The sequence below is a fragment of the Stenella coeruleoalba genome (assembly GCF_951394435.1).
Source record: "Stenella coeruleoalba genome assembly, chromosome: 10".
Classification (NCBI taxonomy): domain Eukaryota; kingdom Metazoa; phylum Chordata; class Mammalia; order Artiodactyla; family Delphinidae; genus Stenella; species Stenella coeruleoalba.
In genome coordinates, this window is record NC_137156.1 from 95,983,953 (window position 1) to 96,011,020 (window position 27,068).

Below are 27,068 nucleotides of genomic sequence, written 5' to 3' on the forward strand. Positions count from 1 at the left end.
AGCCATCTTTAAGTTTTTGCCTGGATTAATTAGACTTACGTTGATCGCTGCAGGCATAAAATATTCCAGTAAAAATTAATAATTAGGCACTTACGATGTCTCAGACACACACCTTACACATGCTGTCTCCTTTGTCACAATGCATGTCATTCATAACAAATAAGCTAGGGAAACACGCTTCACATGGTTGACTTGCCTTGGGTCATACTGCCTGGCGGTGACGAAGCCAGTCTTTGAACCCAGGAAAGGCTGACTTCCTAGCTCGTGTTCTTTCTATTTTGAGCTGTAGCTAAGTTTACCGGTGGAGAATGTTCAGAGAGCGGTCAGGGACCTATTGAAATCCACTTCTGTCCCTGGCTGCAGGCGATTGTTCTGGCTCCCCGTGGTGTGTGAGCTATGTTCGTGTTTCCACTACCTAGCAACTTGGTGCTCCAGATTTAATTCCCTTTCTTCTCTCCAAATGCCGAGGACATTCCACATATAAACTTCCATTCTTTAGATGTGTATTAAATGACCAACAAATAGAGGAGACTCACGTGAGTCCTTATGGATCCTTTGATCAACTCCACTTACAGTTAAACTCCAGTTTTGGCCGGGGGAAAATCGTTTCTACAGTAGTGGTCAGTCTTTTCTCTCACCTCTTTCACCTGCCAGTGTTCTTGATTCCCCTCTCAGATTCTGGGTTTCCAGCATTGAGTAAAATGGATGGAAGCTCTGAAATCACTGGGTTTACAGAGGAGCTGGGAGACAGATTTTCATGAGTCACATATCTGCACAATCACAAATGGTGTTAAATTCTTTGAGGAGGGATCCTTGAGAGGTTATAAAAGGAGGAACCAACCCAGTGAGTGTGGGGCATCCTGAGCAAGTGTCTGGTAAGCGGAAGAGGTATTGAGCAGCTAGTTACAGCACAGAAGCCACCGTGGGGCAGGGTGCTTCCTGGGACTCATAGAGCCAGGAGAGAGAAGCCACCTGGTGTGTGTCCCTTTGAGACGATGCTCAGCTAGGAGGCTAAAGAGCAATAAGAAGCCACTGAAGAATTAAGCAAAAAAGGTGACGTGATCACATCTCCATGCTGAAGCATCCTCCTGGCTCTGGTGCAGAGGATGGGATTAGGGAAAGGCCAGCAGGAAAGAGAGGTGAAGAAACCGCATAGAAAGCTTTTGCAGAGGAGGTGTGATAACAGGTGAGAAAAGAGGATTCATTTCTCTAAGGCGTTCGTTTCTGTCTCTTTTGCTCCCGACAATTAAAACGGGATCCAGCACCCAGTAACCTTACTTAATATATAGTTTGCTGGATAAAATAATTAATGTAAGTGATTGCAAGAGGGAAACCCAGCACAAGTTGTTGGTCACTTAGATATGGGGGGAAGGGGTGGGGACCAAAAGAAAGGAAGATGTCAGCGATGACACAGCTTCTGGTTCATGGATTGATAAAGCTGCCATGCGCTAGGGCTTTGTCCTTCTTTGTCATTGCCTCTGAGTCAGCCAGTGTTTTCTGTAAAGGGCCAGATAGTAAATAGGTTAGGTTTTGCGGGCCATGCATTCACAACTACTCAGTTCTACCAATGTAGCCTAAAATCGGCTAGAGGCAATATGTAAATGAACAGTGTGGTGATGTCCCAGGAAAACTGTATTTATGAAATCAGGTGGTGGGCAGGATTCGGCGCACTGGGGGCCATAGTTTGCCAATTCACGGTGAAGATCGTGAATTCAGTTTTGAACAAGTTTATTTGAGGTATTTTTGAGGCATCCATGTGAATACGTTTACATTGTAAATTATTCTTAAATCCGTGCTTTAAAAAACTACTTTCAAATGTTTTTAATAATTCAAGCAAGATTAAATACCTAATGTTTGATCGGTAAGCATCATTTAGGGAACTGTGTCCCCAGGCGGGGACTAGATAAGAGATGATTTGTAGGTAACGTGCACATGATAAGGAGACGGCTCTTCTGGCAGTTTTGTTTCTGAAAGAGTTAGCTAACTGGTGTCAGCAGATATGTATTGTTTGGCCAACTGAGTATATGGTAATTTTGAAAAAGCATCAACATTGTGAAAATTTGAAGGTTCCCCAGAAGGCTGTCCTGATTCTTCTGGAAAAAATAAAATTAAAAAAAAAATAAAAGGAAGATCTGAAGCCAAGTAAAGATAACCCTTTTTTAGTTAGAGGTATAGAAAAAGGTGTGATAAAGAAAGAAATGTAGAATTACTTTGGGGGCAAACTGTTCAATCGGTCTGGGAGCTTTTAATTATGCAAATTTAATAAATACCACCCGCCTTTCCCCTTGTACTTAAGGAAAACGCAAGCATTGAAATAGTAAATGCAGGGCTTCCCTGGTGGCGCAGTGGTTAAGAATCCGCCTGCCAATGCAGGGGACACGGGTTCAAGCCCTGGTCCAGGAAGATCCCACATGCCACGGAGCAACTAAGCCCGTGTGCCACAACTACTGAGCCTGTGCTCTAGAGCCCACAAGCCACAACTACTGAGCCCACGTGCCACAGCTACTGAAGCCTGTGCGCCTAGGGCCTGTGCTCTGCAACGAGAGAAGCCACCGCAATGAGAAGCCTGTGCACCTCAACAAAGAGTAGACCCCCCTCGCCGCAACTAGAGAAAGCCCGCGCACAGCAACGAAGACCCAACACAGCCAAAAATAAATAAACAAACAAAACAAAACAAGAAAGAGTAAATGCAGATCATTTTGGCAGAACTACTAATGAAGTCTACTCTTGATGTATAATTCCATATGTATTTGCATGGACACGTAATTTATTTTGTGTTCCTTTAGACTTTGTTTTCAGGAGAAGCACTCTTTGACTCTCACATCAGTTGTTTGCTTTATGGGCTGAGCCTTTCTAGGCATTTTAAGTTGTTTAGCCAATGACATTATGAAATATAAGTCTGGAGACCTCCCTGAACTGTGAAAATTTATAATTCCACTACAGCGCCATACTTTCCCATTAAACCATAAGAGTATAACTGAGAATTTTAGGTGACCTTCTCGGACTTTTAATGAGAGCTAGTGCATCCTAAGGTCAAGAATAGAAGCCTGCAGTCAATAGATTCTCTAAACAAAGCAAATATTTTCTCCTAAATTCCAGCCCTTCAGAGAGTTTAGTTCATTCTTTCTCATACTTGTCTACATATGACCAGAGGAGCTTTCAAACACCCTGCTGCCTAATTGGAATTTTTAGAAGATCCCCAAGCGATTGAAACGTGCAGTCAAGTTTGGGAGCCGCTGGCATAATTCAAAAACAGGTCTTAATTCAGAGCAGACGTACAGATGGCCAAGAGGCACATGAAAAGATGCTCAACGTCGCTAATTATCAGTGAAATGCAAATCAGAGCTACAGTGAGGTTCCACCTCACACCCGTCATATGGCCATCATTAAAAAGTATACAAATAACAAATGCTGGAGAGGGTGTGGAGAAAAGGGAGCCCTCCTACACTGTTGGTGGGAATGTAAATTGGTGCAGCCGCCATGGAAAACAGTATGGAGGGTTCCTCAAAAAACTAAAAATAGAGCTGCCTTATGATCCAGCAATCCCACTCCTGGGCATATACCCAGACAAAACTATAATTGGAAAAGATACATCCACCCCTGTGTTCATAGCAGCACTATTCACAATAGCCAAGATATGGAAACAACCTAAGTGTCCATGAACAAAGGAATGGCTAAAGAAGATGGTGTGTGTGTGTGTGTGTGTATTCAATACATACATATATATAAATATACATATATATATATCCAATGAAATATTACTCAGGCATTAAAAATAATGAAATAATACCATTTGCAGCAACATGGATAGACTTAGAGATTAGCATACTAAGCGAATTAAGTCAGAAAGAGAAAGACAAATGCCATATGAAATCACTTATGTGTGGAACCTAAGATATGACACAAATGAACATATCCATAAAACAGAAACAGAGTCACGCGGAGAACGGACTTCTGATTGCCAAGGGGTGGGGGGGAGGGGAGGGAAGGAATCGGAGTTTGGGGTTAGCAGAGGCAAACTCTTATATACAGAATGGATAAACAACAAGGTCCTACTGTACAGCACAGGGAAGTATATTCAATATCCTGTGACAAACCATAATGGAAAAGAATATGAAAAAGAATATATATATATATATATATACACATATAGCTGAGTTGCTTTGCTGTGCAGAAGAAATTAACACAACGTTGTAACTATAGTTCAGTAAAAATTTTTTAAAGAAAAAGGTCTTAGTAGCAGTACAGAGCTGTCCACATCTTGGACCTCGAGGTGCCTTACAGTGAGATGAAGCTCTAAATCCCTCCATGGGTGCCCAGGGACTACCGTAGTTAAGAACTAGTCAATTATGTACTCTTTTATGTACAATCTTTTATATACAGTTTAATGAAGAAAGTGTATGGTACTTTCTTCCTAGAGTATATTAAACACGATGAATTGTACAAATAATTCCAAATTTTGAATAAGTAGAATTTGAATTAAGTGCATTTATAGCAGTCCCGAAATTCTGTTTTATAGTCCAGTCCTGCTGCCTAAAATTTAACAATCGGGGCTGAGGCTTAAAAAAGAAAAAAGAAAAAAGACATTGAGATACTACAAAATTCCTTGTAAAGCCATTCTACCTTACCCACTCCCCACCGGAACCTAAACCTGGTTCTTTTCTAGTATTAGAAATCCAGCATCCTTGTGCATTTTTCCTGAAAAGATTTTTTTCATAAATTAGCCAGGACAAATATATTTTAATGAACAAATGGTGTTTAATAAGAAAGCTCTTGTTAAATTAGCTCATTCTATTAAGGTTTTAGTAAGTTAAAATGATGCTGTTGCAAAGAATTATGCAACAAAAGCACCAGCCAGCTCGCTCTACAGAGTGTGCGCTGGAAAATGCAAATGAAACTTCACTGGGGAAAATATCCCTGCAGTGACACAGTTTTCCTTCAGAGAGAAGATGTCTTCTAGATAAAAATGGATGCACTGAACAGTGTTTATAAAAATCCTCTCTGTTTGATTCCTGCATTTGGCAGTAAGACAGCAACTCATTGGGTTTTATTTTAAAATTCCAGTGATTATAAGGTTTGCGCGTCCCCGGTGGAATAGCTTTCTCTGCTAGAGCCAGACCCCAGTTTTTCCTTGCCAAACACATGTGCTAAAGAACTTTAGCTGACAGGTCCTTTTTCATTCTGTCTGAGCCTGAAGCAGTGGAGTCACAGCTGATTTTTTTGAGTCCAGGTGTTTACCGCCCTCTTTTCTGAGTGCTTTCAGGAGACAAAGACAAGTGTATCCGATCACGTGTGATTCACAAGTTTCCTTTCCTCCTGGAACTCTCTACTACCCACGCAAGAACTTGAATTATTGCCGAACTGTCCAGTAGTCTCAGGCCTTCACGTACCAGCTGCAGAAACAAGAAAGAGTGTGTTAGAATGTTTGACTGCAAGTAGTGGGCTACCCATGAGGTATTGGTTAACCAAGGGAAGTTTATTGTTTCATGTTCGCAGGTCAGGGTAGGGTGGTACCAGTGTTGGTTCATTTGGTTGACAAAATGATGCCGCTGTTGGGGCTTCCCTGGTGGCGCAGTGGTTGAGAGTCTGCCTGCCGTTGCAGGGGACACGGGTTCGTGCTCCGGTCCGGGAAGATCCCACATGCCGCGGAGCGGCTGGGCCCGTGAGCCATGGCCACTGAGCCTGCGCGTCCGGAGCCTGTGCTCCGCAGCGGGAGAGGCCACAACAGTGAGAGGCCTGCGTACCGCAAAAAAAAAAAAAAAAAAAAAAAATTGCCACTGTTAAAATAAATGATTAAAGAAGACAATTTAGGCAGTACAGACACACCTTATTTAACATTTTGTGGACAGTCTTCTTTCAGAGAACTGCAAAATGGGGTGGAAAGCTGAAAGCTCTCATAGGATAAAGAATAAGGAAAAGACATATAAAAATTATCTGATGGGCTGGGCCCACATAGTCAACCCTTTTTGGGGTGAGAAGCCCCTGAGTTGACTTAGCCTTTGGAGATTGGCTGTAGATGTAGATGTACTGCATTTCTGTTCCAGTGAAACTTGTTCACAGGAATGTGAAAGTTATCTTAGTTTTGGCTTACGGACGTGGCACCCCATACAGGAATGGCTCCATGTTGAGCCTAGAAAGTTACTCTTAGAGCATCAAAGATACAAATTCTGTTTTTGTTTTACTATCCTCAGCATATCAGCTTTGTTCCTTCAGCTTGTCTCTTCGTGGTGGCAGAATGGCTGCTGCAGCTCCATCTATCACATTTGCAACACATCAAAGGCTGAAGACAGCATCTCTCTTCTTTGTGTCTCTACTTTAAAGAGTGGAGAACGCTTTCCTAGGACTCCACAAAAGGCTTATTTTTGCTTTCATTGGCCAGAATTCCCTATTTTTCTCTTTTTTAAACCATTGATTCACTTATCCATAAAATCTATGTGCCATGCATGGTGTTAATTGATGATACTAGCTTTACAGGTGTATTCTCTTGCCAAGGGCTGAGATCTCAACAGTGCTTTGCCATGAGCCAGGTACTGAGCTGATCCAGTATCCAATAACCATAAACTTGGGATGTCCAGGAAGAAAATGCATTCTTATCAGGGAATTTAGAACTGTATCTTCTAAAGAAGACGATGGTAAACATCCTAGCCTTTTTCCTAATCTTTGTTGACCTGAAATAAATAGACTGACATATATTGCTCCAGCAAAGATGGGTTTACTTGAGATCAGCAAGAGAATTGCAATTCGGGTCTGAAACCGTGGCAAGCCACATGCAAGACCCCTCACAGCAAGGAAAGGAGAACACTTTTGTAGAGGGGAAAAGGAAGTTGGAGGGCAATAGTAAAAGGTTCATGGCTTTTCATTGGTCGAGTCCTTCCAAGGAAGAGGAATCTTCTTCCTGTTGGGTTCAGCTGTGGGCACCGGGCGTGAGATGTCCCCCTTCTCCTGACACACTTTTATTGAGATTTCTATTGATTAATTTTTTACATCTTTCTGCAATTTAACTTTGGCTTTCCAGCTAACTAAATAAAACACAGTTTTGTTGCAGAGTTTAGAACAAACTTGAAATTTGCATTCCTTCTAGCCTTTTGACAAAGTCAATTGACATTACAGTTAATTTTTCAAAACCCTAAATTGTTACCCTCTTTAAAAAAAATAGGTGCCCGTGGTCATTTGCAGCTGTTTCTTCTTAGGAAACAAGGCACTAAATTTGTGTGGATAGGTAAAGATATACACAAATCATATGTGTCACTTTAACAAAATTCTCACTTACTGGAGCTCTTAAAGGTTAGTTGGTACCTTTATGGAACATAAATAATATTTTCAATAAATAATGATTTTTGTTGGCAAAGCAAGTAAATTAGACTTCTGTTCATTTGGAGCAAGAAGCAACTTTGTTGCTTTAATATATACAATTAAATTGAGTTGAGATCTACTTTAAATGAAAATTGAAAACAAATTAAGTAGTCAATGTAATGTTTGTGGTTATAGCTGTTGTATACATTTGGTTAAGTTGAGAAAAAAAGCTGTTCAGCATTGCTGACCATTTTATTTGTGGTGAGGGGGGATTGCAAGCTGGCAACATATGAAATTGGCTGTAAAATATTACATATAATGATAATTTGTTTTTATATTTGTATGAGCCCTACATCTATTCCATAGCTTAAGTTTAATCATATGGTATATTAGTTCCCACTCGTGTTGGAATCAGGTGATCTCAAGTTTAGCTAATGATATTTATTTGTAAGTTTTTTTGTTAGTCTTTCTTCCTAACCATGTGTAGGGCCTTTTACTTTGATATTTTGAAACATTTGTGTTAATAATAGCAATGTTTTAGGTTCCAACTTCTTGAAATTGGACGTTTATAAAGTTAATGCATGTCTTTTTCTCCCTTATTACAAATTATTTCCTTAATTTTATGACTTTGGGATGGCTGACAATGACCTACTGGTGCAAAAATGATGATGTTGAGAAAGAAATGATTATGTTTTATATCTGGTTAGATTTATTAGTGCTGACTTGGGCTTTGTGCTCAGGCAGATGAGTTCATAGGAGTCATCCAAAGATACTTGGGTCTCTGATTAAAGTTTAAATTCAATCACTAGAAGGTTATAATATTTTATAAAGTTTAATCCTTGAGCCGTTCTTTTCCCCAGAGTTAACTACATTTGATTCAGATGTTGAATGTAGTTCTCATTCAAGTTTTGATGGAATCATCACACCTTGCTATACACTGCATCCTGTTTTAACAGAGCATTCCAATTCCACTGAGCAATAAATTAGTTCCCCCCCTTATGTCTTAAAAGTATGCATTTAAAAAAGGCTCAGGGACTTCCCTCGTGGTGCAGTGGTTAAGAATCCGCCTGCCAATTCAGGAGACACGGGTTCTGATCCATGGTCTGGGAAGATCCCACATGCCGCGGAGCATCTAAGCCTCTGAGCCACAACTACTGAGCCCGTGTGCCACAACTACCGAAGCCCGCATGCTGCATGTAGAGCCCGTGTTCTGCAACAAGAGAAGCCACCACAGTGAGAAGCCTCACACCACAACAGAGTAGCCCCCACTCCCCGAACATAGAGAAAGCCCGCACACAGCAACGAAGACCAAACACAGCCAAATCAATCAATCAATCAATCAATCAATCAATCAATAAAAATAGTTAAGACTTTCCAGTATCTTTCTAACCTATATTTTTGTTCACATATCTTAAAAATTTGATTAACTAGATATGGGGAGTATCAGCCAGATTTGTCCATTGGAATGTATTCGTGTATTTTTTAAGTACATCTTTTGCAACACGTAGATACTAAAATTATTCATTTAGTAGGTATATTTTTCAGGACCCTTGGTTACAAGTAAGAGAAATGCAATTCAAAGTACTTCAGCATAGCAGTTTACTGAGTCACATAATGACACAATATAGGGAAAACCTGCTTCAGGCAGAGCCGTTACCAGGAGCTTAAACAGGCTTATCAGTAATCTTTCTCTTCAATTCTCTACTCCGCTTTCCTTGATATTGGCTTCTTCCTCTGAGAAATAACTTCCTCTTTATAGCCATGAGCACCAGCATCCTTACATCCTGGAACCTGCAAATCCAGCAGAAACAAAGATTTTCATCCTACGTAATCTCTGTAAAAGCCGTGAAGTTAAATGTCGTGCCATTCTGTAATGACCCCATCCCTGACCCAGTCTCTGGGGCTAGGAGGTTGGAATGTATCAGTGGTTGACAAAGTGTGATGACTAGAGAATCTCCAGCAACACCATCTGTGATTTTGTTAGAAATATATACTCTCGGGCCCCATCCTAGTCCCAGTGAATCAGAAAATCTGAGAGTGGGGTTCAGCACGCTGGGTTGTAAAAACACCTCCAAGTGATTCTAATGTGGACTCAAGCTTGAGAACGACGCACTATCCTAATTGGCCCAGCCTGGGTCTTGCTTGTCACCCCTGGAGTTTCCGTGTAAATCCCATCTCACAGAAAGTACATAGGAAAAAAAAAAAAAAGTGAGGAACTGATATCAGGAAAAAAAGAATAGATGCTGTGCTGGAAAAGATGAGATATCAGCCCCGTAATAAAGTTCTTCTTTGTTTCTGATGCCATTATTTCTCAGAAAACTGTTAATTATGAATTCCCCTCCAGAAAGCCAATATTCTGAATAAGCAAGCACACGTTCATCCTCCTCCAGGATATAGTGTTTTAGTTTAAATTTCATCTCCAAATAGGTACATGGCTCATCTTGAAAGGTTTCCAGACCATATTACTTTCTTATCAAATGCTTCGTTAACTACAATTAAAACTTTCAATAATGAACCTTATCACTCCTCTGTGATAAATAGAATAGGTTCATTTGCTTCAAAATTTCTCAATGAAAATGGCAGTGATGCCTACAGAATTTTAGAAAAGGAGGTTAGCACTGCAATATCCTCCAAAATAATTTAAAAACAATTAAAAAAAACAAAAGCATCTAATAAGGGAAATGAATATAGCTTTTCGCGTTACTTGAGATTTTTTAACTTAATTTGGGACATTTGCACTTATTACCCAGGAGGCGGCAGTAGAGAGCACGTCAGTAGTTTCTGACTTTATCTAATCCTAAGAATCCTCTGAGAACCTGTTGAAAATGAAGATCCAAAGGCTCCTTTTCAGGATATTCTTATTTGGGGGGGTCTAGGGTGGGAACGGAGGGTCTAGGGTGGGAACAGGGAATCTGCATTTCCAATAGCTACCACAGGGAATTCTTCAAATCCGGCATGTCTGGCACAGTCTACAGTGGTGAAGACTGAGGATGCTACAGTGAAATGGTGTGGGGTTGAATCTTGGTTGTAGCTCCTACAGCTGGGGGTTACTTTACCTTGTCAAGTCTCACATGTTGTTATCATTACTGTTTGTTGTTATTGGTCTTTTTCTTTCCTCTTAACTAATCTACCTGTTGCACCTTCTTATTTCTTGTTGCAGATAGAGGACATGCAGTGGGGTAAAGGACTCCGGGAGATCCCGCCGTCAGTGTGTACACTGCCATGCAAGCCTGGGCAACGAAAGAAGACACAGAAGGGAACTCCTTGCTGCTGGACCTGTGAGCCTTGCGATGGCTACCAGTACCAGTTTGATGAGATGACATGCCAGCATTGCCCCTACGACCAGCGACCCAATGAAAACCGAACCGGCTGCCAGGATATCCCCATCATCAAACTGGAGTGGCACTCCCCCTGGGCCGTCATCCCTGTCTTCCTCGCCATGTTGGGGATCATCGCCACTATATTTGTCATGGCCACTTTCATCCGCTACAATGACACTCCCATCGTCCGGGCATCTGGGCGGGAACTGAGCTATGTTCTGTTGACGGGCATCTTTCTTTGCTACATCATCACTTTCCTGATGATAGCCAAACCTGACGTGGCAGTGTGTTCTTTCCGGAGAGTTTTCTTGGGCTTGGGTATGTGCATCAGTTATGCAGCCCTTTTGACAAAAACCAATCGGATTTATCGCATATTCGAACAGGGCAAGAAGTCAGTGACAGCTCCCAGACTCATAAGCCCAACATCACAGCTGGCGATCACTTCTAGTTTAATATCAGTTCAGCTTCTAGGTGTTTTCATTTGGTTTGGTGTTGACCCACCCAACATCATCATAGACTATGATGAACATAAGACAATGAACCCTGAGCAGGCCCGGGGAGTTCTCAAATGTGACATTACGGATCTCCAGATTATCTGCTCCTTGGGATATAGCATTCTTCTCATGGTCACCTGTACTGTGTATGCCATCAAGACTCGGGGTGTCCCAGAGAATTTTAATGAAGCCAAGCCCATTGGATTCACCATGTACACAACATGTATAGTCTGGCTTGCCTTCATTCCTATTTTTTTTGGCACCGCTCAGTCGGCGGAAAAGGTAAGTGAAAATGCACACTGCACACCATGCGTTTCAAAAATGTGTTCCTTTTTGAAAATATTGAAGCCAAATCGATTGTATAGAGCAAGAGGTTTTAAAAATGCAGAATGGTATTCCCAAGACCAGACAAATCCTGAGTTAATAGGCATCAGTGCTACAGAAGTCCAGAACCTGCCTTGGGCTGTGCTATTGGGTTGGCCAAAAAGTTCTTCCGGATGTTTCTGTGACATCGTACCCAAAACCCGAACGAACTTTTTGGCCAATCCAATACAGTCATTCCACTGGAAACCAACCAGAGGTATAGACTTTTCAAGTCAACTGATCAGAGAGTGATGCAATGTAGCAAGAGATTATGCAGTATAACATAATCCAATCTGTCTAAATTAAACCTTCCTATTCATTCATTACCCACTCTCTCTTCTTTCATATGTATTTCCTTGGGATAAGAGAGGAGGGCCACAGTCCGTTATTTCCCAGGAGAAGGATGGTCATTACCAGCTCTGTCTCTTCCTAGTGGCTGTGTAGGCGCTCACTGTGGATTGGATCATGTGTGTGAACTATACAACATATGTCTGTATGTACATGTATCTCTAAATGGGTGGATATAGGAGACCTTTGGTTGTCATTCCAGTCTATAGGCTTCCTACAGCTAGATGTACAGTAATTGCCTCAAGTGAGGCAGAGCGATATCAGAGAGTCAAGTGTCCAGCAGTGGAAGGGCCAGTACGTCACAAGGGAAGTGTCACCTGGCTGCAAAAGTTCAAAGTTTTCAAAATTGGTGGGCCCTAAAATGTTGATCCTAGATATGTTCAGTGTACATGACTTCCCCTTCCCCATATATAGAGTTTTATGTTTTTTATGAGTCTGTAAGCTAGGCAGTCCTAATATATTGAATCTTAACGCAACTAATACATGTGTAGCTGTAGGTCTGACACGTGCGCGAATCAGGCAACGCTACCGTGTTGATTCTAAACGTGATTCACATACGTCTGTGCTCACCTGGATATTGTTTTGTATATATGCAAACTGGGCGATGCTAATAGGTTGATCTTAATACGATGTGGTGACCTTTACTCAGTGAAGGTAGCTCTGGCATGTCGGTACAGCTGAAGCCAGAACTGAGACTTAAGTCGTCACTGGCGCGCTCTATAGGGGGAGCACAGTTACAGTTTGATTAGAAGTCAGCACATCGGGCGTCTAGCCTGGTACCACGTCACTTGGGAGAAGCCTCTTCAACATTCAAGGACTCAGCGCCCTAAGTGGGGAGAACAAGGATTGAAGTAGAAATGTCTACAAATTTACAAATCTCCGCTTCTGGGAATTAGTTGAATCCGGTTGTTTATAATCATAGAAAGGATGAATGGACTTTGACTGGTTTTCCAACTGAAAAGATGTCTTTTACCTAAACAGTTTGAATTAGCAGCTATAAGATTGGACTGTGTTTAAAATGAAAAAGGCAAATATCTTAAGAAAGCACATAGAATTCTAAAACCAAGGACAGTGAATGGTTCCAGATTACGGTTTTAGTCATAAAAGGAAGTTCTTAGAGGAAGTTCTTCTTGAACATATACTCAGTGAGCGAAGTATGTGTCCGGAAGTATGTTTCAAATTCATAATGCATGTTTACTCTCTGTGAAACCAACTTGAACTTCATTTCATTGCTTTATCCCTGGGCCAAGGGAATATTAAAATATGAGGTAGGGTAGTGAAATGCAGTGTATGGCCGTAAGTTGATAATCATGGACATTTTTGTGGGGTCTGATGTTCATCATCAAAGCCTATCGAGATAAACATTATTCTGTTATTAAACACAATTTCCCATGCAACAGGATAAAAATATTGAGCTTTTTCTTGTAAATTTGTGCTTGAGGAATATAAAAGGCAGGGCTCATGGCAGCTGTCCTGTAGATGAACCTTGCCGTAATGCAAATTTGGCATTATGGGTCTCTACCATTTCGTTTGTCATTTCTGGCCATTTCTAGTCATGACTCTGAATCTTGTCAGTTAAGATCAGGGGTATAATTTACTCATTTAAAAACCTGAGAAGGATGCAAGTTTTCAGGAACTGGATTCACTGATTCTGGTTGTTCTAGAAAACATTGCATAGGTAGAACCGGACTACAGGCAAAACTAAGCTGTCTTCAAGCAGTGCGCTTTGTATACCAGAATTTAGAAGGCACGCAATTCTCTTTGTGTACTCTCAGTGGATTATGCTGTTTTACATAGCTGTTTGACGCAATTAAAGGTACCAAATTGCCAACTGGGAACAGTGAATTTGGAATGAAAATGCGTGTGCCTTCATGCCAGGCATATGGCTAGAGTACATGAAACCATGGAATTTATTTTTTAAATTTTTAAAAATTTTTTATTTTCCTTATCCTTTTTTTTTCTTATTAGTCATCAGTTTTATACACATCAGTGTATACAGGTCAATCCCAATCGCCCAAGTCAGCACACCACCATCCCCACCCACCGCGGCTTTCCCCCTTTGGTGTCCATATGTTTGTTCTCTACATCTGTGTCTCAACTTCTGCCCTGCAAACTGGTTCATCTGTACCATTTTTTCTAGGTTCCACATATATGCGTTAATATATGATATTTGTTTTTCTTTCTGACTTACTTCACTCTGTATGACACTCTCTAGATCCATCCACGTCTCAACAAATGATCCGATTTTGTTCCTTTTTATGACTGAGGAATATTCCATTGTATATATGTACCACAATTTCTTTATCCATTTGTCTGTTGATGGGCATTTAGGTTGCTTCCATGACCTGACTATTGTAAATAGTGCTGCAGTGAACATTGGGGTGCATGTGTCGTTTTGAATTATGGTTTTCTCTGGGTATATGCCCAGTAGTAGGATTGCTGGATATATGGTAATTCTATTTTTAGTTTTTAAGGAACCTCCATACTCTTTTCCATAGTGGCTGTATCAATTTACATTCCTACCAACACTGCAAGAGGGTTCCCTTTTCTCCACACCCTCTCCAGCATTTGTTGTTTGTAGATTTTCTAATGATGCCCATTCTAACTGGTGTGAGGTGATACCTCATTGTAGTTTTGTGGGGGTTTTTTTGTGGGTTTTTTTTGCGGTACGCGGGCCTCTCACCGTTGTGGCCTCTCCCATCGCGGAGCACAGGCTCCGGATGCACAGGCTCAGCGGCCATGGCTCACGGGCCCAGCCTCTCCGCGGCATGTGGGATCTTCCCAGACCGGGGCACGAACCCGTGTCCCATGCATCGGCAGGCGGATGCTCAACCACTGCGCCACCAGGGAAGCCCCATTGTAGTTTTGATTTGCATTTCTCTAATAATTAGTGATGTTGAGGAGCTTTTCATGTGCTTCTTGGCCATCTGTATGTCTTCTTTGGAGAAATGTCTATTTAGGTCTCCTGCCCATTTTTAGATTGGGTTGTTTGTTTCTTTAATATTGAGCTGCATGAGCTGTTTATGTATTTTGGAGATTAAACCTTTGTCCATTGACTCGTTCGGAAATATTTTCTCCCATTCTGAGGGTTGTCTGTTCGTCTTGTTTATTTGCACAGCTTTGCTGTGCAAAAGCTTTGAAGTTTCATTAGGTCCCATTTGTTTATTTTTATTTTTATTTCCATTACTCTAGGAGCTGGATCAAAAAAGATCTTGCAGTGATTTATGTCAAAGAGTGTTCTTCCTATGTTTTCCTCTAAGAGTTTTATAGTGTCCGGTCTTACATTTAGGTCTTTAATCCATTTTGAGTTTATTTCTGTGTATGGTGTTAGGGAGTGTTCTAATTTCATTCTTTTACATGTAGCTGTCGAGTTTTCCCAGCACCACGTATTGAAGAGACTGTCTTTTCTCCATTGTATATCCTTCCGTCCTTTGTCATAGATTACTTGACCATAGGTGCGTGGGTTTATCTCGGGGCTTTCTATCTTGTTCCATTGATCTATGTGTTTGTTATTGTGCTAGTACCATATTGTCTTGATTGTAGTCTTGACTATAGCTTTGTAGTACAGTCTGAAGTCAGAGAGTCTGATTCCTCCAGCTCCGTTTTTTCCCCTCAAGACTGCTTTGGCTATTTGGGGTCTTTTGTGTCTCCATACAAATTTTAAGATTTTTTGTTCTAGTTCTGTAAAAAATGCCATTGGTAATTTGCTAGGGATTGCCCTGAATCTGTAGATTGCTTTGGGTAGTATAGTCATTTTCACAATGTTGATTCTTCCAATCTAAGAACATGGTATATCTCTCCATCTGTTGGTATCACCTTTAATTTCTTTCATCAGTGTCTTATAGTTTTCTGCATTCAGGTCTTTTGTCTCCCTAGGTAGGTTTATTCCTAGGTATGTTATTCTTTTTGTTGCAATGGTAAATGGGAGTGTTTTCTTAATTTCTCTTTCAGATTTTTCATCATTAATATATAGGAATGCAAGAGATTTCTGTGCATTAATTTTGTATCCTGCAACTTTACCAAATTCATTGATTAGCTCTAGTAGTTTTCTGGTGGCTTCTTTAGGATTCTCTATGTATAGTATCATGTCATCTGCAAACAGTGACAGTTTTACTTCTTCTTTTCCAATTTGTATTCCTTTTATTTCTTTTTCTTCTCTGATTGCCATGACTTCCAAAACTATGTTGAATAATAGTGGTGAGAGTGGACACCCTTGTCTTGTTCCTGATCTTAGAGGAAATGCTTTCAGTTTTTCACCATTGAGAATGATGTTGGCTGTGGGTTTGTCGTATATGGCCTTTATTATGTTTAGGTAGGTTCCCTCTGTGCCCACTTTCTGGAGAGTTTTTATCATAAATGGGTGTTGAACTTTGTCAAAAGCTTTTTCTGCATCTATTGAGATGATTATATGGTTTTTCTTCTTCAATTTGTTAATATGGTGTATCACATGGATTGATTTGCGTATATTGAAGAATCCTTGCATCCCTGGGATAAATCCCACTTGATCATGGCGTATGATCCTTTTAATGTGTTGTTGGATTCTGTTGGCTTGTATTTTGTTGAGGATTTTTGCATCTATATTCATGAGTGATATTGATCTGTAATTTTCTTTTTTTGTAGTATCTTTGTCTGGTTTTGGTATCAGGGTGATGGTGGTCTCATAGAATGAGTTTGGGAGTGTTCCTTCCTCTGCAAATTTTTGGAAGAGTTTGAGAAGGATGGGTGTTAGCTCTTCTCTAAATGTTTGATAGAATTCACCTGTGAAGCCATCTAGTCCTGGACTTTTGTTTGTTGGAAGGTGTTTAATCACAGTTTCAATTTCATTACTTGTGATTGGGCTGTTCATATTTTCTCTTTCTTCTTGGTTCAGTCTTGGAATGTTATACCTTTCTATGAATTTGTCCATTTCTTCCAGGTTGTCCATTTTATTGGCATACAGTTGCTTTTAGTAGTCTCTTAGGATACTTTGTATTTCTGCAGTGTCTGTTGTTACCTCTCCTTTTTCTTTTCTAATTCTATTCGTTTGAGTCCCCTCCCTCTTTTTCTTGATGAGTTGGGCTAATGGTTTATCAATTTTGTTTATCTTCTCAAAGAACCAGCTTTTAGTTTTATTGATCTTTGCTATTGTTTTCTTTGTTTCTATTTCATTTATTTCTGCTCTGATCTTTATGATTTCTTTCCTTCTGCTAACTTTGGGTTTTGTCTGTTCTTCTTTCTCTAGTTCTTTAGGTATAACATTATATGGTTTATTTGAGATTTTTCTTCGTTATTGAGGTAGGCTTGTATAGCTATAAACTTCCCTCTTAGAACTGCTTTTGCTGCATCCCATAGGTTTTGGATTGTCGTGTTTTCATTGTCATTTGTTTCTAGGTATTTTTTGATTTCCTCTTTGATTTCTTCAGTGATCTCTTGGTTATTTAGTAACGTATTGTTTAGCCTCCCTGTGTTTGTGTTTTTTACATTTTTTACGCTGTAATTCATTTCTAATCTCATAGCGTTGTGGTCAGAAAGATGCTTGCTATGATTTCAATTTTCTTCAGTTTACTGAGGCTTGATTTGTGACCCAAGATGTGATCGATCCTGGAGAATGTTCCGTGTGCACTTGAGAAGAAAGTGTAATCTCCTGTTTTTGGATGGAGTGTCCTATAAATATCAATTAAATCTATCTGGTCTATTATGTCATTTAAATCTTCTGTTTCCTTATTTATTTTCATTTTGGATGATCTGTCCATTGTTGTAAGTGAGGTGTTAAAGTCCCCCACTATTATTGTGTTACTGTCGATTTCCTTTTTTGTAGCTGTTAGCAGTTGCCTTGTGTATTGAGGTGCTCCTCTGTTGGGTGCATATATGTTTATAATTGTTATATCTTCTTCTTGGATTGCTCCCTTGATCATTATGTAGTGTCCTTCCTTGTCTCTTGTAACATTCTTTATTTTAAAGTCTGTTTTATCTGATATGAGTATTGCTACTCCAGCTTTCTTTTGATTTCCATTTGCATGGAATATCTTTTACTGTCCCCTCACTTTCAGTCTGTATGTGTCCCTAGGTCTGAAGTGGGTCTCTTGTAGACAGCATATATATGGGTCTTGTTTTTGTATCCATTCTGCAAGCCTGTGTCTTTTGGTTGGAGCATTTAATCCATTCACGTTTAAGGTAATTATTGATATGTATGTTCCTATTACCATTTTCTTAATTGTTTTGGGTTTGTTTTTGTAGGTCCTTTTCTTGTGTTTCCCACTTAGAGAAGTTCCTTTAGCATTTGTTGTAGAGCTGATTTGGTGGTGCTGAATTCTCTAAGCTTTTGCTATCTGTAAAACTTTTGATTTCTCCATCGAATCTGAATGAGATCCTTGCTGGGTAGAGTAATCTTGGTTGTAGTTTCTTCCCTTTCATCACTTGAAGTATGTCATGCCACTCCCTTCTGGCTTACAGAGTTTCTGCTGAGAAATCAGCTGTTAACCTTATAGGAGTTCCCTTGTATGTTATTTGTCGTTTTTCCCTTGCTGCTTTCAATAATTTTTCTTTGTCTTTAATTTTTGCCACTTTGATTACTCTCTGTCTCAGCGCATTTCCCCTTGGGTTTATCCTGTATGGGGCTCACTGCGCTTACTGGACTTGGGTGGCTATTTCCTTTCCCATGTTACGGAAGTTTTCGACTATAATCTCTTCAAATATTTTCTCTGGTCCTTTCTCTTTCTCTTCTCCTTCTGGGACCCCTATAATGCGAATGTTGTGGTGTTTAATGTTGTCCCAGAGGTCTCTTAGGCTGTCTTCATTTCTTTTCATTCTTTTTTCTTTATTCTGTTCTGCAGCAGTGAATTCCACCATTCTGTCTTCCAGGTCACTTATCCGTTCTTCTGCCTCAGTTATTCTGCTATTGATTATAGTTTTCATTTTAGTTATTGCATTGTTCATCTCTGTTTGTTCTTTAATTCTTCTAGATCTTTGTTAAACATTTCTTGCATCTTCTCGATCTTTGCCTCCATTCTTTTTCTGAGGTCCTGGATCATCTTCACTATCATTATTCTGAATTCTTTTTCTGAAAGGTTGCCTATCTCCACTTCATTTAGTTGTTTTTCTGGGGTTTTATCTTGTTTCTTCATCTGGTACATAGCCCTATGCCTTTTCATCTTGTCTATCTTTCTGTTAATGTGGTTTTTGTTCCACAGGCTGTAGGATTATAGTTCTTCTTGCTTCTGCTGTCTGCCCTCTGGTGGATGAGGCCATCTGAGAGGATTGTGTAAGTTTCCTGATGGGAGGGACTGGTGAAACCATGGAATTTAAATTGTGGAAGGCAGCAAATTGCAAAAAGATTTCACAGCAAAAGGCATTATTGCCAACCTAATACATACAAAATCATAGCCCTTCCGTTTTTGTTTAGATTTAAGAGTTGAAGTGTTTCAACTGGAAGAATTCCATTGTTACAAGACACACAAAAAAAGAAAAATGAAGCAGTGAGTTCAGTAATATCTATTTACTGTTTCAGGATATTGAATTTGTTTTGATTATATGAGTATTTCTTTGTGAAATTTCTCATCAGTTGAGTTCATTAACACAGCACAAGGTATGAGAAATGTTCCTTGTTGTCTTGCAAAACATCAACCCTCAAGAAGTTTATTTTTGCTTTTGTTATGGAGGATGCAAGAGGATATTACTGTTACCTTGTTTTATCATTGCTGACCCTGTGACTTCTGAAATGAGGATCTTGGACGTGGCCAGGGATGGAAGAGGGAAACTCTAGGCAAAAAATAACGATTCCTTATCTTAGGAATTATATTTATGTGACAAATGATTCAAGGAGACGCTGCAAATGGTAGAATGACGGCACAGCAAGAGCTTGCGTGTGTGGTGAAGTGCTGTAACATGCTACTGCTGTGTACTGGCACAATCTGTTGGAGGACTGGATTGTTTTCATGGAAAACAAAGGCTTGACTCGTGGGTGTTTCTTCACAAAGAGCTTTTCATGAAGCCAGGCAGGGAGGATACAGGTTATGCTGCTCCAATCTGGGAATCCCTATAGATGCTGTGTTTATTCCATTGTTTTGAGCCTGTTGTTGTCTGGACGACTTTCTGGGTAAGCCAATATATCATTTCTTACACAGGGACAGGGAGACAAGCTTTGTACCATTTCTACAAAAGCAAAGTAGACCTTTGTATAAAAGGGAAAGGATCAGAGGGTCTCAGAAGTCTTTCCCTCTGTGCACGTGTGTTTGCTTGGATGGGGCAGGGAATGGGTTGGTGAGAAGAGGAGAAAGAAAAGAATTGAGGCATTTTCTGGTCACAGAAAAATGCTGGGAAAAGAGTCTTGAAGGAAAAGAGTTATGTTTTCTGTAACGTGACCCACAAACCTGTCTTGTGCACATATCAGAACAGAACCAGGGTGGATTTCAGTACTTAATTAACAGGATTCTTTGGCTTTCCCTGAAGCGTATTCCACTAAGTGACAGAATTAGGGCCGTTGTTGGCGATCTCTGCACCAGCTCAGCGTTTTTAACTCAGTGGTTCAAAATTGTGTCTGTGGTAATCCCCGGAGAAATTTGTTTTTAAAAAATATCGCATGTCCACCCTCCCCAACTGGCTCAGTAAGGATAGGATGGGCGTAAAACTCTAGATTTTTTAAACAAGCATGCTGGCAAAACACCAGTGGAAACCAAGGTTGCTTTTTAAAACTGCCTAAATATCTTCTTTCTAATCCACAAAAGACATTCGCTAAATATTTCCTGATTTCTAATTTAAAAGACTTTGGGGGTAAATTAATACTCACCCCAAACACCTGGAAGAGCCACAAGAAACCAAGAGGTCAGAAGGATACTATCCATGGTCGAAGACAAAGTCTAGAGTCAAAAGGTCTGAATAAAGCGTCAACTTCAAAGTTTGGACCAGGGACCTGAAAAGCCAGAACCAAGGCACCTGGCCCTGGAACCAGACATAGCAAGAGGGCAGGCGGGTAGGAGTGTCCCCCAGAGTATTTCTTGAAGGGCTGGGACTATATGCCAAGATCTTTTGATCTTCCAGTTAGAGCAGTAGCTCCCCAGAATCCAAACACAAAGCAAAACAAGCCTAGGACTCATATTAAGGATCAGAAATGTTTGGTAGGGAGGGACACCTTCCCTAATCCATGCCTGAGGCAGACGTCACTAATGCCTAACGGCAAGCTTCCCCTGAATCCCGGTGTGGACACGAAAGCATAGTCTTTCTTGGCAACCACTACCAATAAATCAGAACTGAAAGGAATGTGAAATCCACGTGCCATTTCTGAGGTAGTGTTGGGTTTCAATGAATGACCCTCGGTATCTCTTCCCATGCAGCTGTGTGTTGTCACCGTACTGAAGTCCTTGAACAGCTTCTGTTAAGATTAATCTGCTTAAAGGTAAAGAATGGTCAGAGAAATGGGGTGTGTTTGAATTAGGCTTTATTCTGTCTCTGATCACACATCTTTTTTTTTTTTTTTTTTAATGGCCCAAAGATGTACAGGAAGGAAAAGACCTAGTTCTCTTTGGAAGTAATATATTGGTTAATGCTTCTGCGCTATTTCATTTGATTAAAATTTTCTCCTGACCTTTTAGCAATTGAACTAACAATTGTGTAACACCTACTGTGCCCCTAGGGCTCTGGGAAGGGCTGTAATGTAGGTGTAAAGAAGGCACCATCCTTGTCAGACAGGAGCTGAAAGCTAGTGGTCCACGCAGGCCTTCAAAGAAATATCACCTGGTGTGAGATAAGCTGCACTCGTCACACAAAGAATGCAGTATGGACACACAGAGAAAGGGACCTCCACTTAAGCTTCATGGAAAATGCAACAAGGGGCCGGAAGTGAACAGGCAGAGGAAGTGCTAAGACAGTCCATTAAGAAATTCTATCACATGTGAAAAAGTAGGGGGATGCTGTTTTCAACCTACAGTATGTGGACTGAGGAGACGACATTGTGCTTAGGTCATTTTGACTCTTGCAAACCTGAGAGGTTTTTAAGAAAACCTCATTCTATGGGCAAATTTTGAAACAACGTGAACCCCACATTTCATTCCCACATCAAACTTTTGGCAAGAATTGCCTCTTTCCTAAGGGGTGGGCCGAGTTAATTTGAGACACTGGAGCGTGTAAGCCGAAACACCAGCTCTTCTTTCTTAGGATGAAACATCCCCTTATGCATATGTTGAATTATGCGTGGTCTTCCCTGTGGTGCAGTCCCGCCCCCTCTCTGGTTTTGGGGGTCTCGAGTCAGAGATAACAGAGATAACGATGCAGTGGAAGAGTAGCTGTGTTTGGACTTTCTCTTTGAAGCTATGGAGATCCAACAAAAGTTGCCAAGTGTGGGAGGAGTGTGAGCATAGCGTATCTTGGAAAGTGAATCCCAGGGGTAGCACTTGAGGATGGAGGATGAGCCCAAGGTGAAGCAACTAGAGAACCAGCTAAGTAGCTCTTGTCGTAGATGGATCAAAGGATGGCATTGCCTCGAAGAAAGCCTGAAGGACTAGAAAAGATAAAGCAGGTCTGAAAGCTGTTTTGAACATTAAAAGAATACGCGAACAGGCTATGTCTTATCTTCCTTTTTGTGTTACTTTGCTTTATTGCTGAAATCAGAGATACGGGTTTTTTTTTTTTTCTATTTTGTGGGTTTTGCAAGTAACGTTGCCCACTGTTTAATCTTTTTTCAAACAGCAACTAAGTGAGGAAAGAAAGGACTCCTATTATCCCATCCTCTAGAGACAGTCATCGTCAACAGTCTGATGGCTCTACCTCTAGACGTATAAGTACACACACATACACAAACATTTTTTTAAATAAAAATTCTTCTTTTCCCTTCTGGAATGCTTACTAAGACCTTCACCTTGCATCTAAACACAGTGGAGAGAAACGTCCCAGGGCATAGGCGATGCTGAGGCCGTTTTTCTACCCGTGCATACTGGTGGTTGAGGCATTACTTCTGCTATTTAATTTTGTCTGCTCAAATTTTTATCAAAATCTTGTGAAATCATCTCTTTTCTGCTTCCTGCTGTGACCTTGGTGATAGCTGAGCTTCTCTCCAAACAGCCCTCTGAAGCCAGCTGTTTGCACATCTGGTATTAGCCAATGGCTTGGAATAGTACAGTCCTCTTTGCTCCCTTCATGATGCATCAGCTAATTTCAAGTGCTGTCACCTAGGATAATTGCATCCTTCACCATCTCAGTCCTTTCCTTTAACCAGAAAAGGTAGTTCAACAGGTAAAACCCAAGAGCCTGTGTAAAACTGAATTGAGCTAGAACTAATAAGGAAATAACTTACTACATTAAAACCATTCAAGGCCCCAACCATTCAAGGTCTGAACAGAGACGTACTCAAGAAAAATATTTCTGCTAAAAAGAAGACTTAACAAGAGTGTTGAATCTGCCCTCCATAGAGTGTTGAAACTGTGCTCCCTGGAGCCCAGTTTTCCCATTAGATGGCTTTCATTTTGAGACGTCAGCCACCAAAAGACCTAGTCACCAGGACCCAGACCTCACCTTTATAACTGGTATCAGGATAATGAGACAAATCTCTGTTCTTCGGCATTTCTAAGACCATCAGAGACCACCCATCATTTTCACCAACAACTCTTCTCAAAGCGCAGGAAATCATAATGAAACATAGTTTACTGACGAGCAATCAGAGGACTGCCACATCCAGCCTTGGGGGCTGGAGATCCCTGTACTGTAGTTCATAATACGTCCTGGTCTCGCGAGCATTTCTTTCCGGTCCCAGTTGCCCTCTGGTCCTAGAAGACCGTTCCTCCCTACCCCCTCATCTTATGGTGCTCTGACTCTAATCACATTTTGGAATTTGCACATTTTGGGTGTGTCATGTAACCTTTTCGGTCCTAGGGTTTTTCATCTGCACAATGGGTATAATTACTCCTTCTATGTTTGTTTAAGAACACATGAGTTCTCTAAATTGTTTAGCACAACATTTAAAAGACTGATGATACCAGGTGCTGGTGAGGGTGTGGGACAATGGGTGCTCATACTCTGCTGATGGAAATGTCAAAGATAGTATAGTCACTTTGAAAAATAGTTTGGCAGGTTCTTAAAATGAAAAGCGTGCACCTACCGTAAAACTCTAGCCGTTCGTCCTCTATCTTTACCCGTGAGATATGAAAGAATATGTCCATACACAGACTTGCACGTCAGTTTTTTTGTAGATTTATTATTTTTGTAAAAAGATTTATTATTATTTTTTAATTTATTTATTTTTATTTTTGGCTGTGTGCAGGCTCTCTCTAGTTGTGGCTACTCTTCGTTGAGGTGTGTGGGCTTCTCATTGCAGTGGCTTCTCTTGCTGCGGAACACAGCCTCTAGGTGCACAGGCTTCAGTAGTTGTGGCATGTGGGCTCAGTAGCTGTGGTGCACAGGCTTAGTTGCTCCACGGCATGTGGGATCTTCCCGGACCAGGGCTCGAACCCGTGTCCCCTGCATTGGCAGGCGGATTCTTAACCACTGTGCCACCAGGGAAGCCCCGTAGATTTATTTTTAAGAGTCCAAAACTGGAAACAATCCAAGCACCCATCAATAGGTGAATGGATATGCAAATTACAGTCTCTTCATAAAATGGAATACTACTGTACAGTAAAAAGCATCAGAGTATTGATACGTCCAACAGCATGGATAAATCCTAAGTAATTACTCTGAGTGAAAGAATGCAGATCAAAAAAGAGTGTATAGGTATGATTCCATTTATATCAAATTGTTTTTTTTTTTTTGCGGTACGCGGGCCTCTCACTGTTGTGGCCTCTCCTGTTGTGGAGCACAGGCTCTGGACGCGCAGGCTCAGCGGCCATGGCTCACGGGCCCAGCCGCTCCACGGCATGTGGGATCTTCCCGGACCGGGGCACGAACCCGTGTCCTCTGCATCAGCAGGCGGACTCTCAACCACCGCGCCACCAGGGAAGCCCTCGAATCCTTTTTAATATCCAAATTAATCTATAGTAACAGAAAGCAGATCAGTTGTAGGCTGGGAGTGGTGCTGAAGAATGACAAAGGAGCACAAGGAAATTTGGAGGGTGATGTATGTGTTCACTTTCTTGATTATGGTGATGGTTTCAAGCATGTGTGTGTCTATATGTCAAAGCTCATCAAATTGCACACTTCAAATGTGTGCAGTTTCTTATGTATCAGTTATACATCAATAAAGCCTTTAAAAATTGCTTTGCACAGAAACCCTTCTCGTCTTCCTCCTTTTTCTTGAAACTTAATAATTAAGTGTTCTGGGACTTCCCTGGTGGCGCAGTGGTTAAGAATCCGCCTGCCGATGCAGGGGACACAAGTTTGAGCCCTGGTCCGGGAAGATCCCACATGCCGCGGAGCAACGAAGCCTGTGCGCCACAGCTACTGACCCTGCGCTCTAGAGCCCGCGAGCCACAACTACTGAAGCCCACGTGCCTAGAGCCCGTGCTCCGCAACAAGAGAAGCCACCGCAGTGAGAAGCCCGCGCACCGCAACGAACAGTATCCGCTGCTCGCTGCAACTAGAGAAAGCCCGCGTGTAGCAAAAAAGACCCAATGCAGCAAAAAAAAAAAAAATTAAGTGTTCTTATACCTATTGGCCTATTTGCACTGTGCTGACACAAGAAATTGCATCGGAAATAAAACTAGAATTGTATAAATGAAAGTATAGAGAACACCTCACACATTCTCTGACAAATGGTAAATGCTCATGAAAGGAGAACTGTCACCTTCCATCCTAGGCTCCCCTTAGCAAAAATTTCTGTCTAAGTCAAGGCAGGAGGGTGAACAGAAGGTGAAATAGTCATGCATTTGGGGAAACTGTAAGTAGAGGCTGTAGTGTGGCTTAGAGGGAAAGCAAGAGCTAACTCTGGAGAGGTGGGTAGAGGTGAAATCTTAGAGCATCCTGTATGTTTGACCTTGTTTTTTAAGGAATTGGGGTGTGAGCTTCAGTGAGTTTTAGGGCAGGGCTGTGATGCTGCGGGATTTATGTTTTAGAAAGATTACTCATGGCCTATGAGTAATGGTTTGCATGATAGTTGTAACATTGTGATTTATAAGAAGAAATATGTATCTGGTCTTCATTCCATTTCTGGCAAGGAGCTGCTAAAACCCTTGGAATTTCCTAAGCTAGGAGAGCCGTAAAGGTGTCTTTTGTTATGTTAATGAAGTACCTTTTGGGCCTCTGGGAGAGGTTGCCGGGAGCCAGGCTTGTGATTAGAGTTACAACTTCTATTTCCACCCCTGACCTCTGGGTCAGTCAGCATTGAGCAATGATTTATTCATTCGTGCCTACTTACTGCAGCCTCCGTAAAATCCCAAAAGGATGGGGTTTGGAGAACTTCTGGGTTGGTTAACACTTGGAGAATTGGGGAGAGCGGCGCGCTCCAAGAGCATTTCCCTTTCCCCATGCCTGTGATGTATCCATATCTTCCCTCTGGCCATTCCTGAGTTATACTCTTTTATAAAAAGAAAAGAAAAGAAAACAACAGTCATCTAATTAGTCAATGTTCCTGAGTTCTGTGAGCCACTCCAGCAAAATAATCCAACCCAAGGAGGGGGCTGCTGGGACCTCCAGTCTATAGCCAGTAGGTCAGAAGCACAGGTGACAACCTGGACGAGCAGTTGGCATCTGAAGTGCAGTCGGGGGTGCAGTCTCATGGGCCTGAGCCCTTGACCTGGAATATGATGCTGTCTTCCATAGTATCAGAACTGAGTTGATTTGTAGGGTATCCTGCAGGTGTCAGAGTACTGGGGGAAAAGAAGTCCCATATGTTGGAATTGGGTGCAGAACATTTTACAGTTAATATGTGAAGTTCTGTCCTGGGCAGACAGACGGTGGTTACCAGTAAAGATTTAAATGGGTTTTTCCTGTAACCAGACTTTTAGATCCATGATAGTATGCAACCTGAGGGGTGGGGAAGAGTGAAAACAGTCTGTTGGATGAAAACCTTGGATCAGAGCTGGTAGCCATGTACTTTCCTTCTCTTCCCTTTTGGTGAAGGAGCCAGCAAACCTCCCACACCAGAGAACGTTAGATGGACTTGGGAATTGCAATTCTGCTCACTCCCCTGTCTCGTAGGATGGTTGGTGGGGTGGAGACTTTGAAACACTGCCTCCAGCCTACACTCTCCCTCCCCAGGTAAAGAGAGGGACCTGCAGGCGAAACTGCAGTCGATAGTATTCAGTAGTTGATATATATTATGGGTATTAGTAAGAGTTTGTTTTGAAGAGTATCTATATAGTAGAAATACCGTCTATACACATTTCCCCGTGCTTTGGGTATTCTCACTGTG

The 27,068-nt window shown here is 41.2% G+C and overlaps 1 protein-coding gene across 1 annotated transcript in view; it reads left to right on the top strand.

Annotated features, from left to right (window-relative positions):
- Positions 1-27,068, top strand: part of GRM7 (glutamate metabotropic receptor 7) — a gene marked incomplete at its 3' end in the record, with an annotated part of 1,084,681 nt that overhangs the window by 949,218 nt on the left and 108,395 nt on the right. Inside the window, exon 16 of the mRNA XM_079934350.1 lies at positions 10,454-11,389. Coding sequence (XP_079790476.1) covers positions 10,454-11,389 — 936 coding nt within the window. The remainder of the gene's footprint in view (positions 1-10,453; positions 11,390-27,068) is intronic.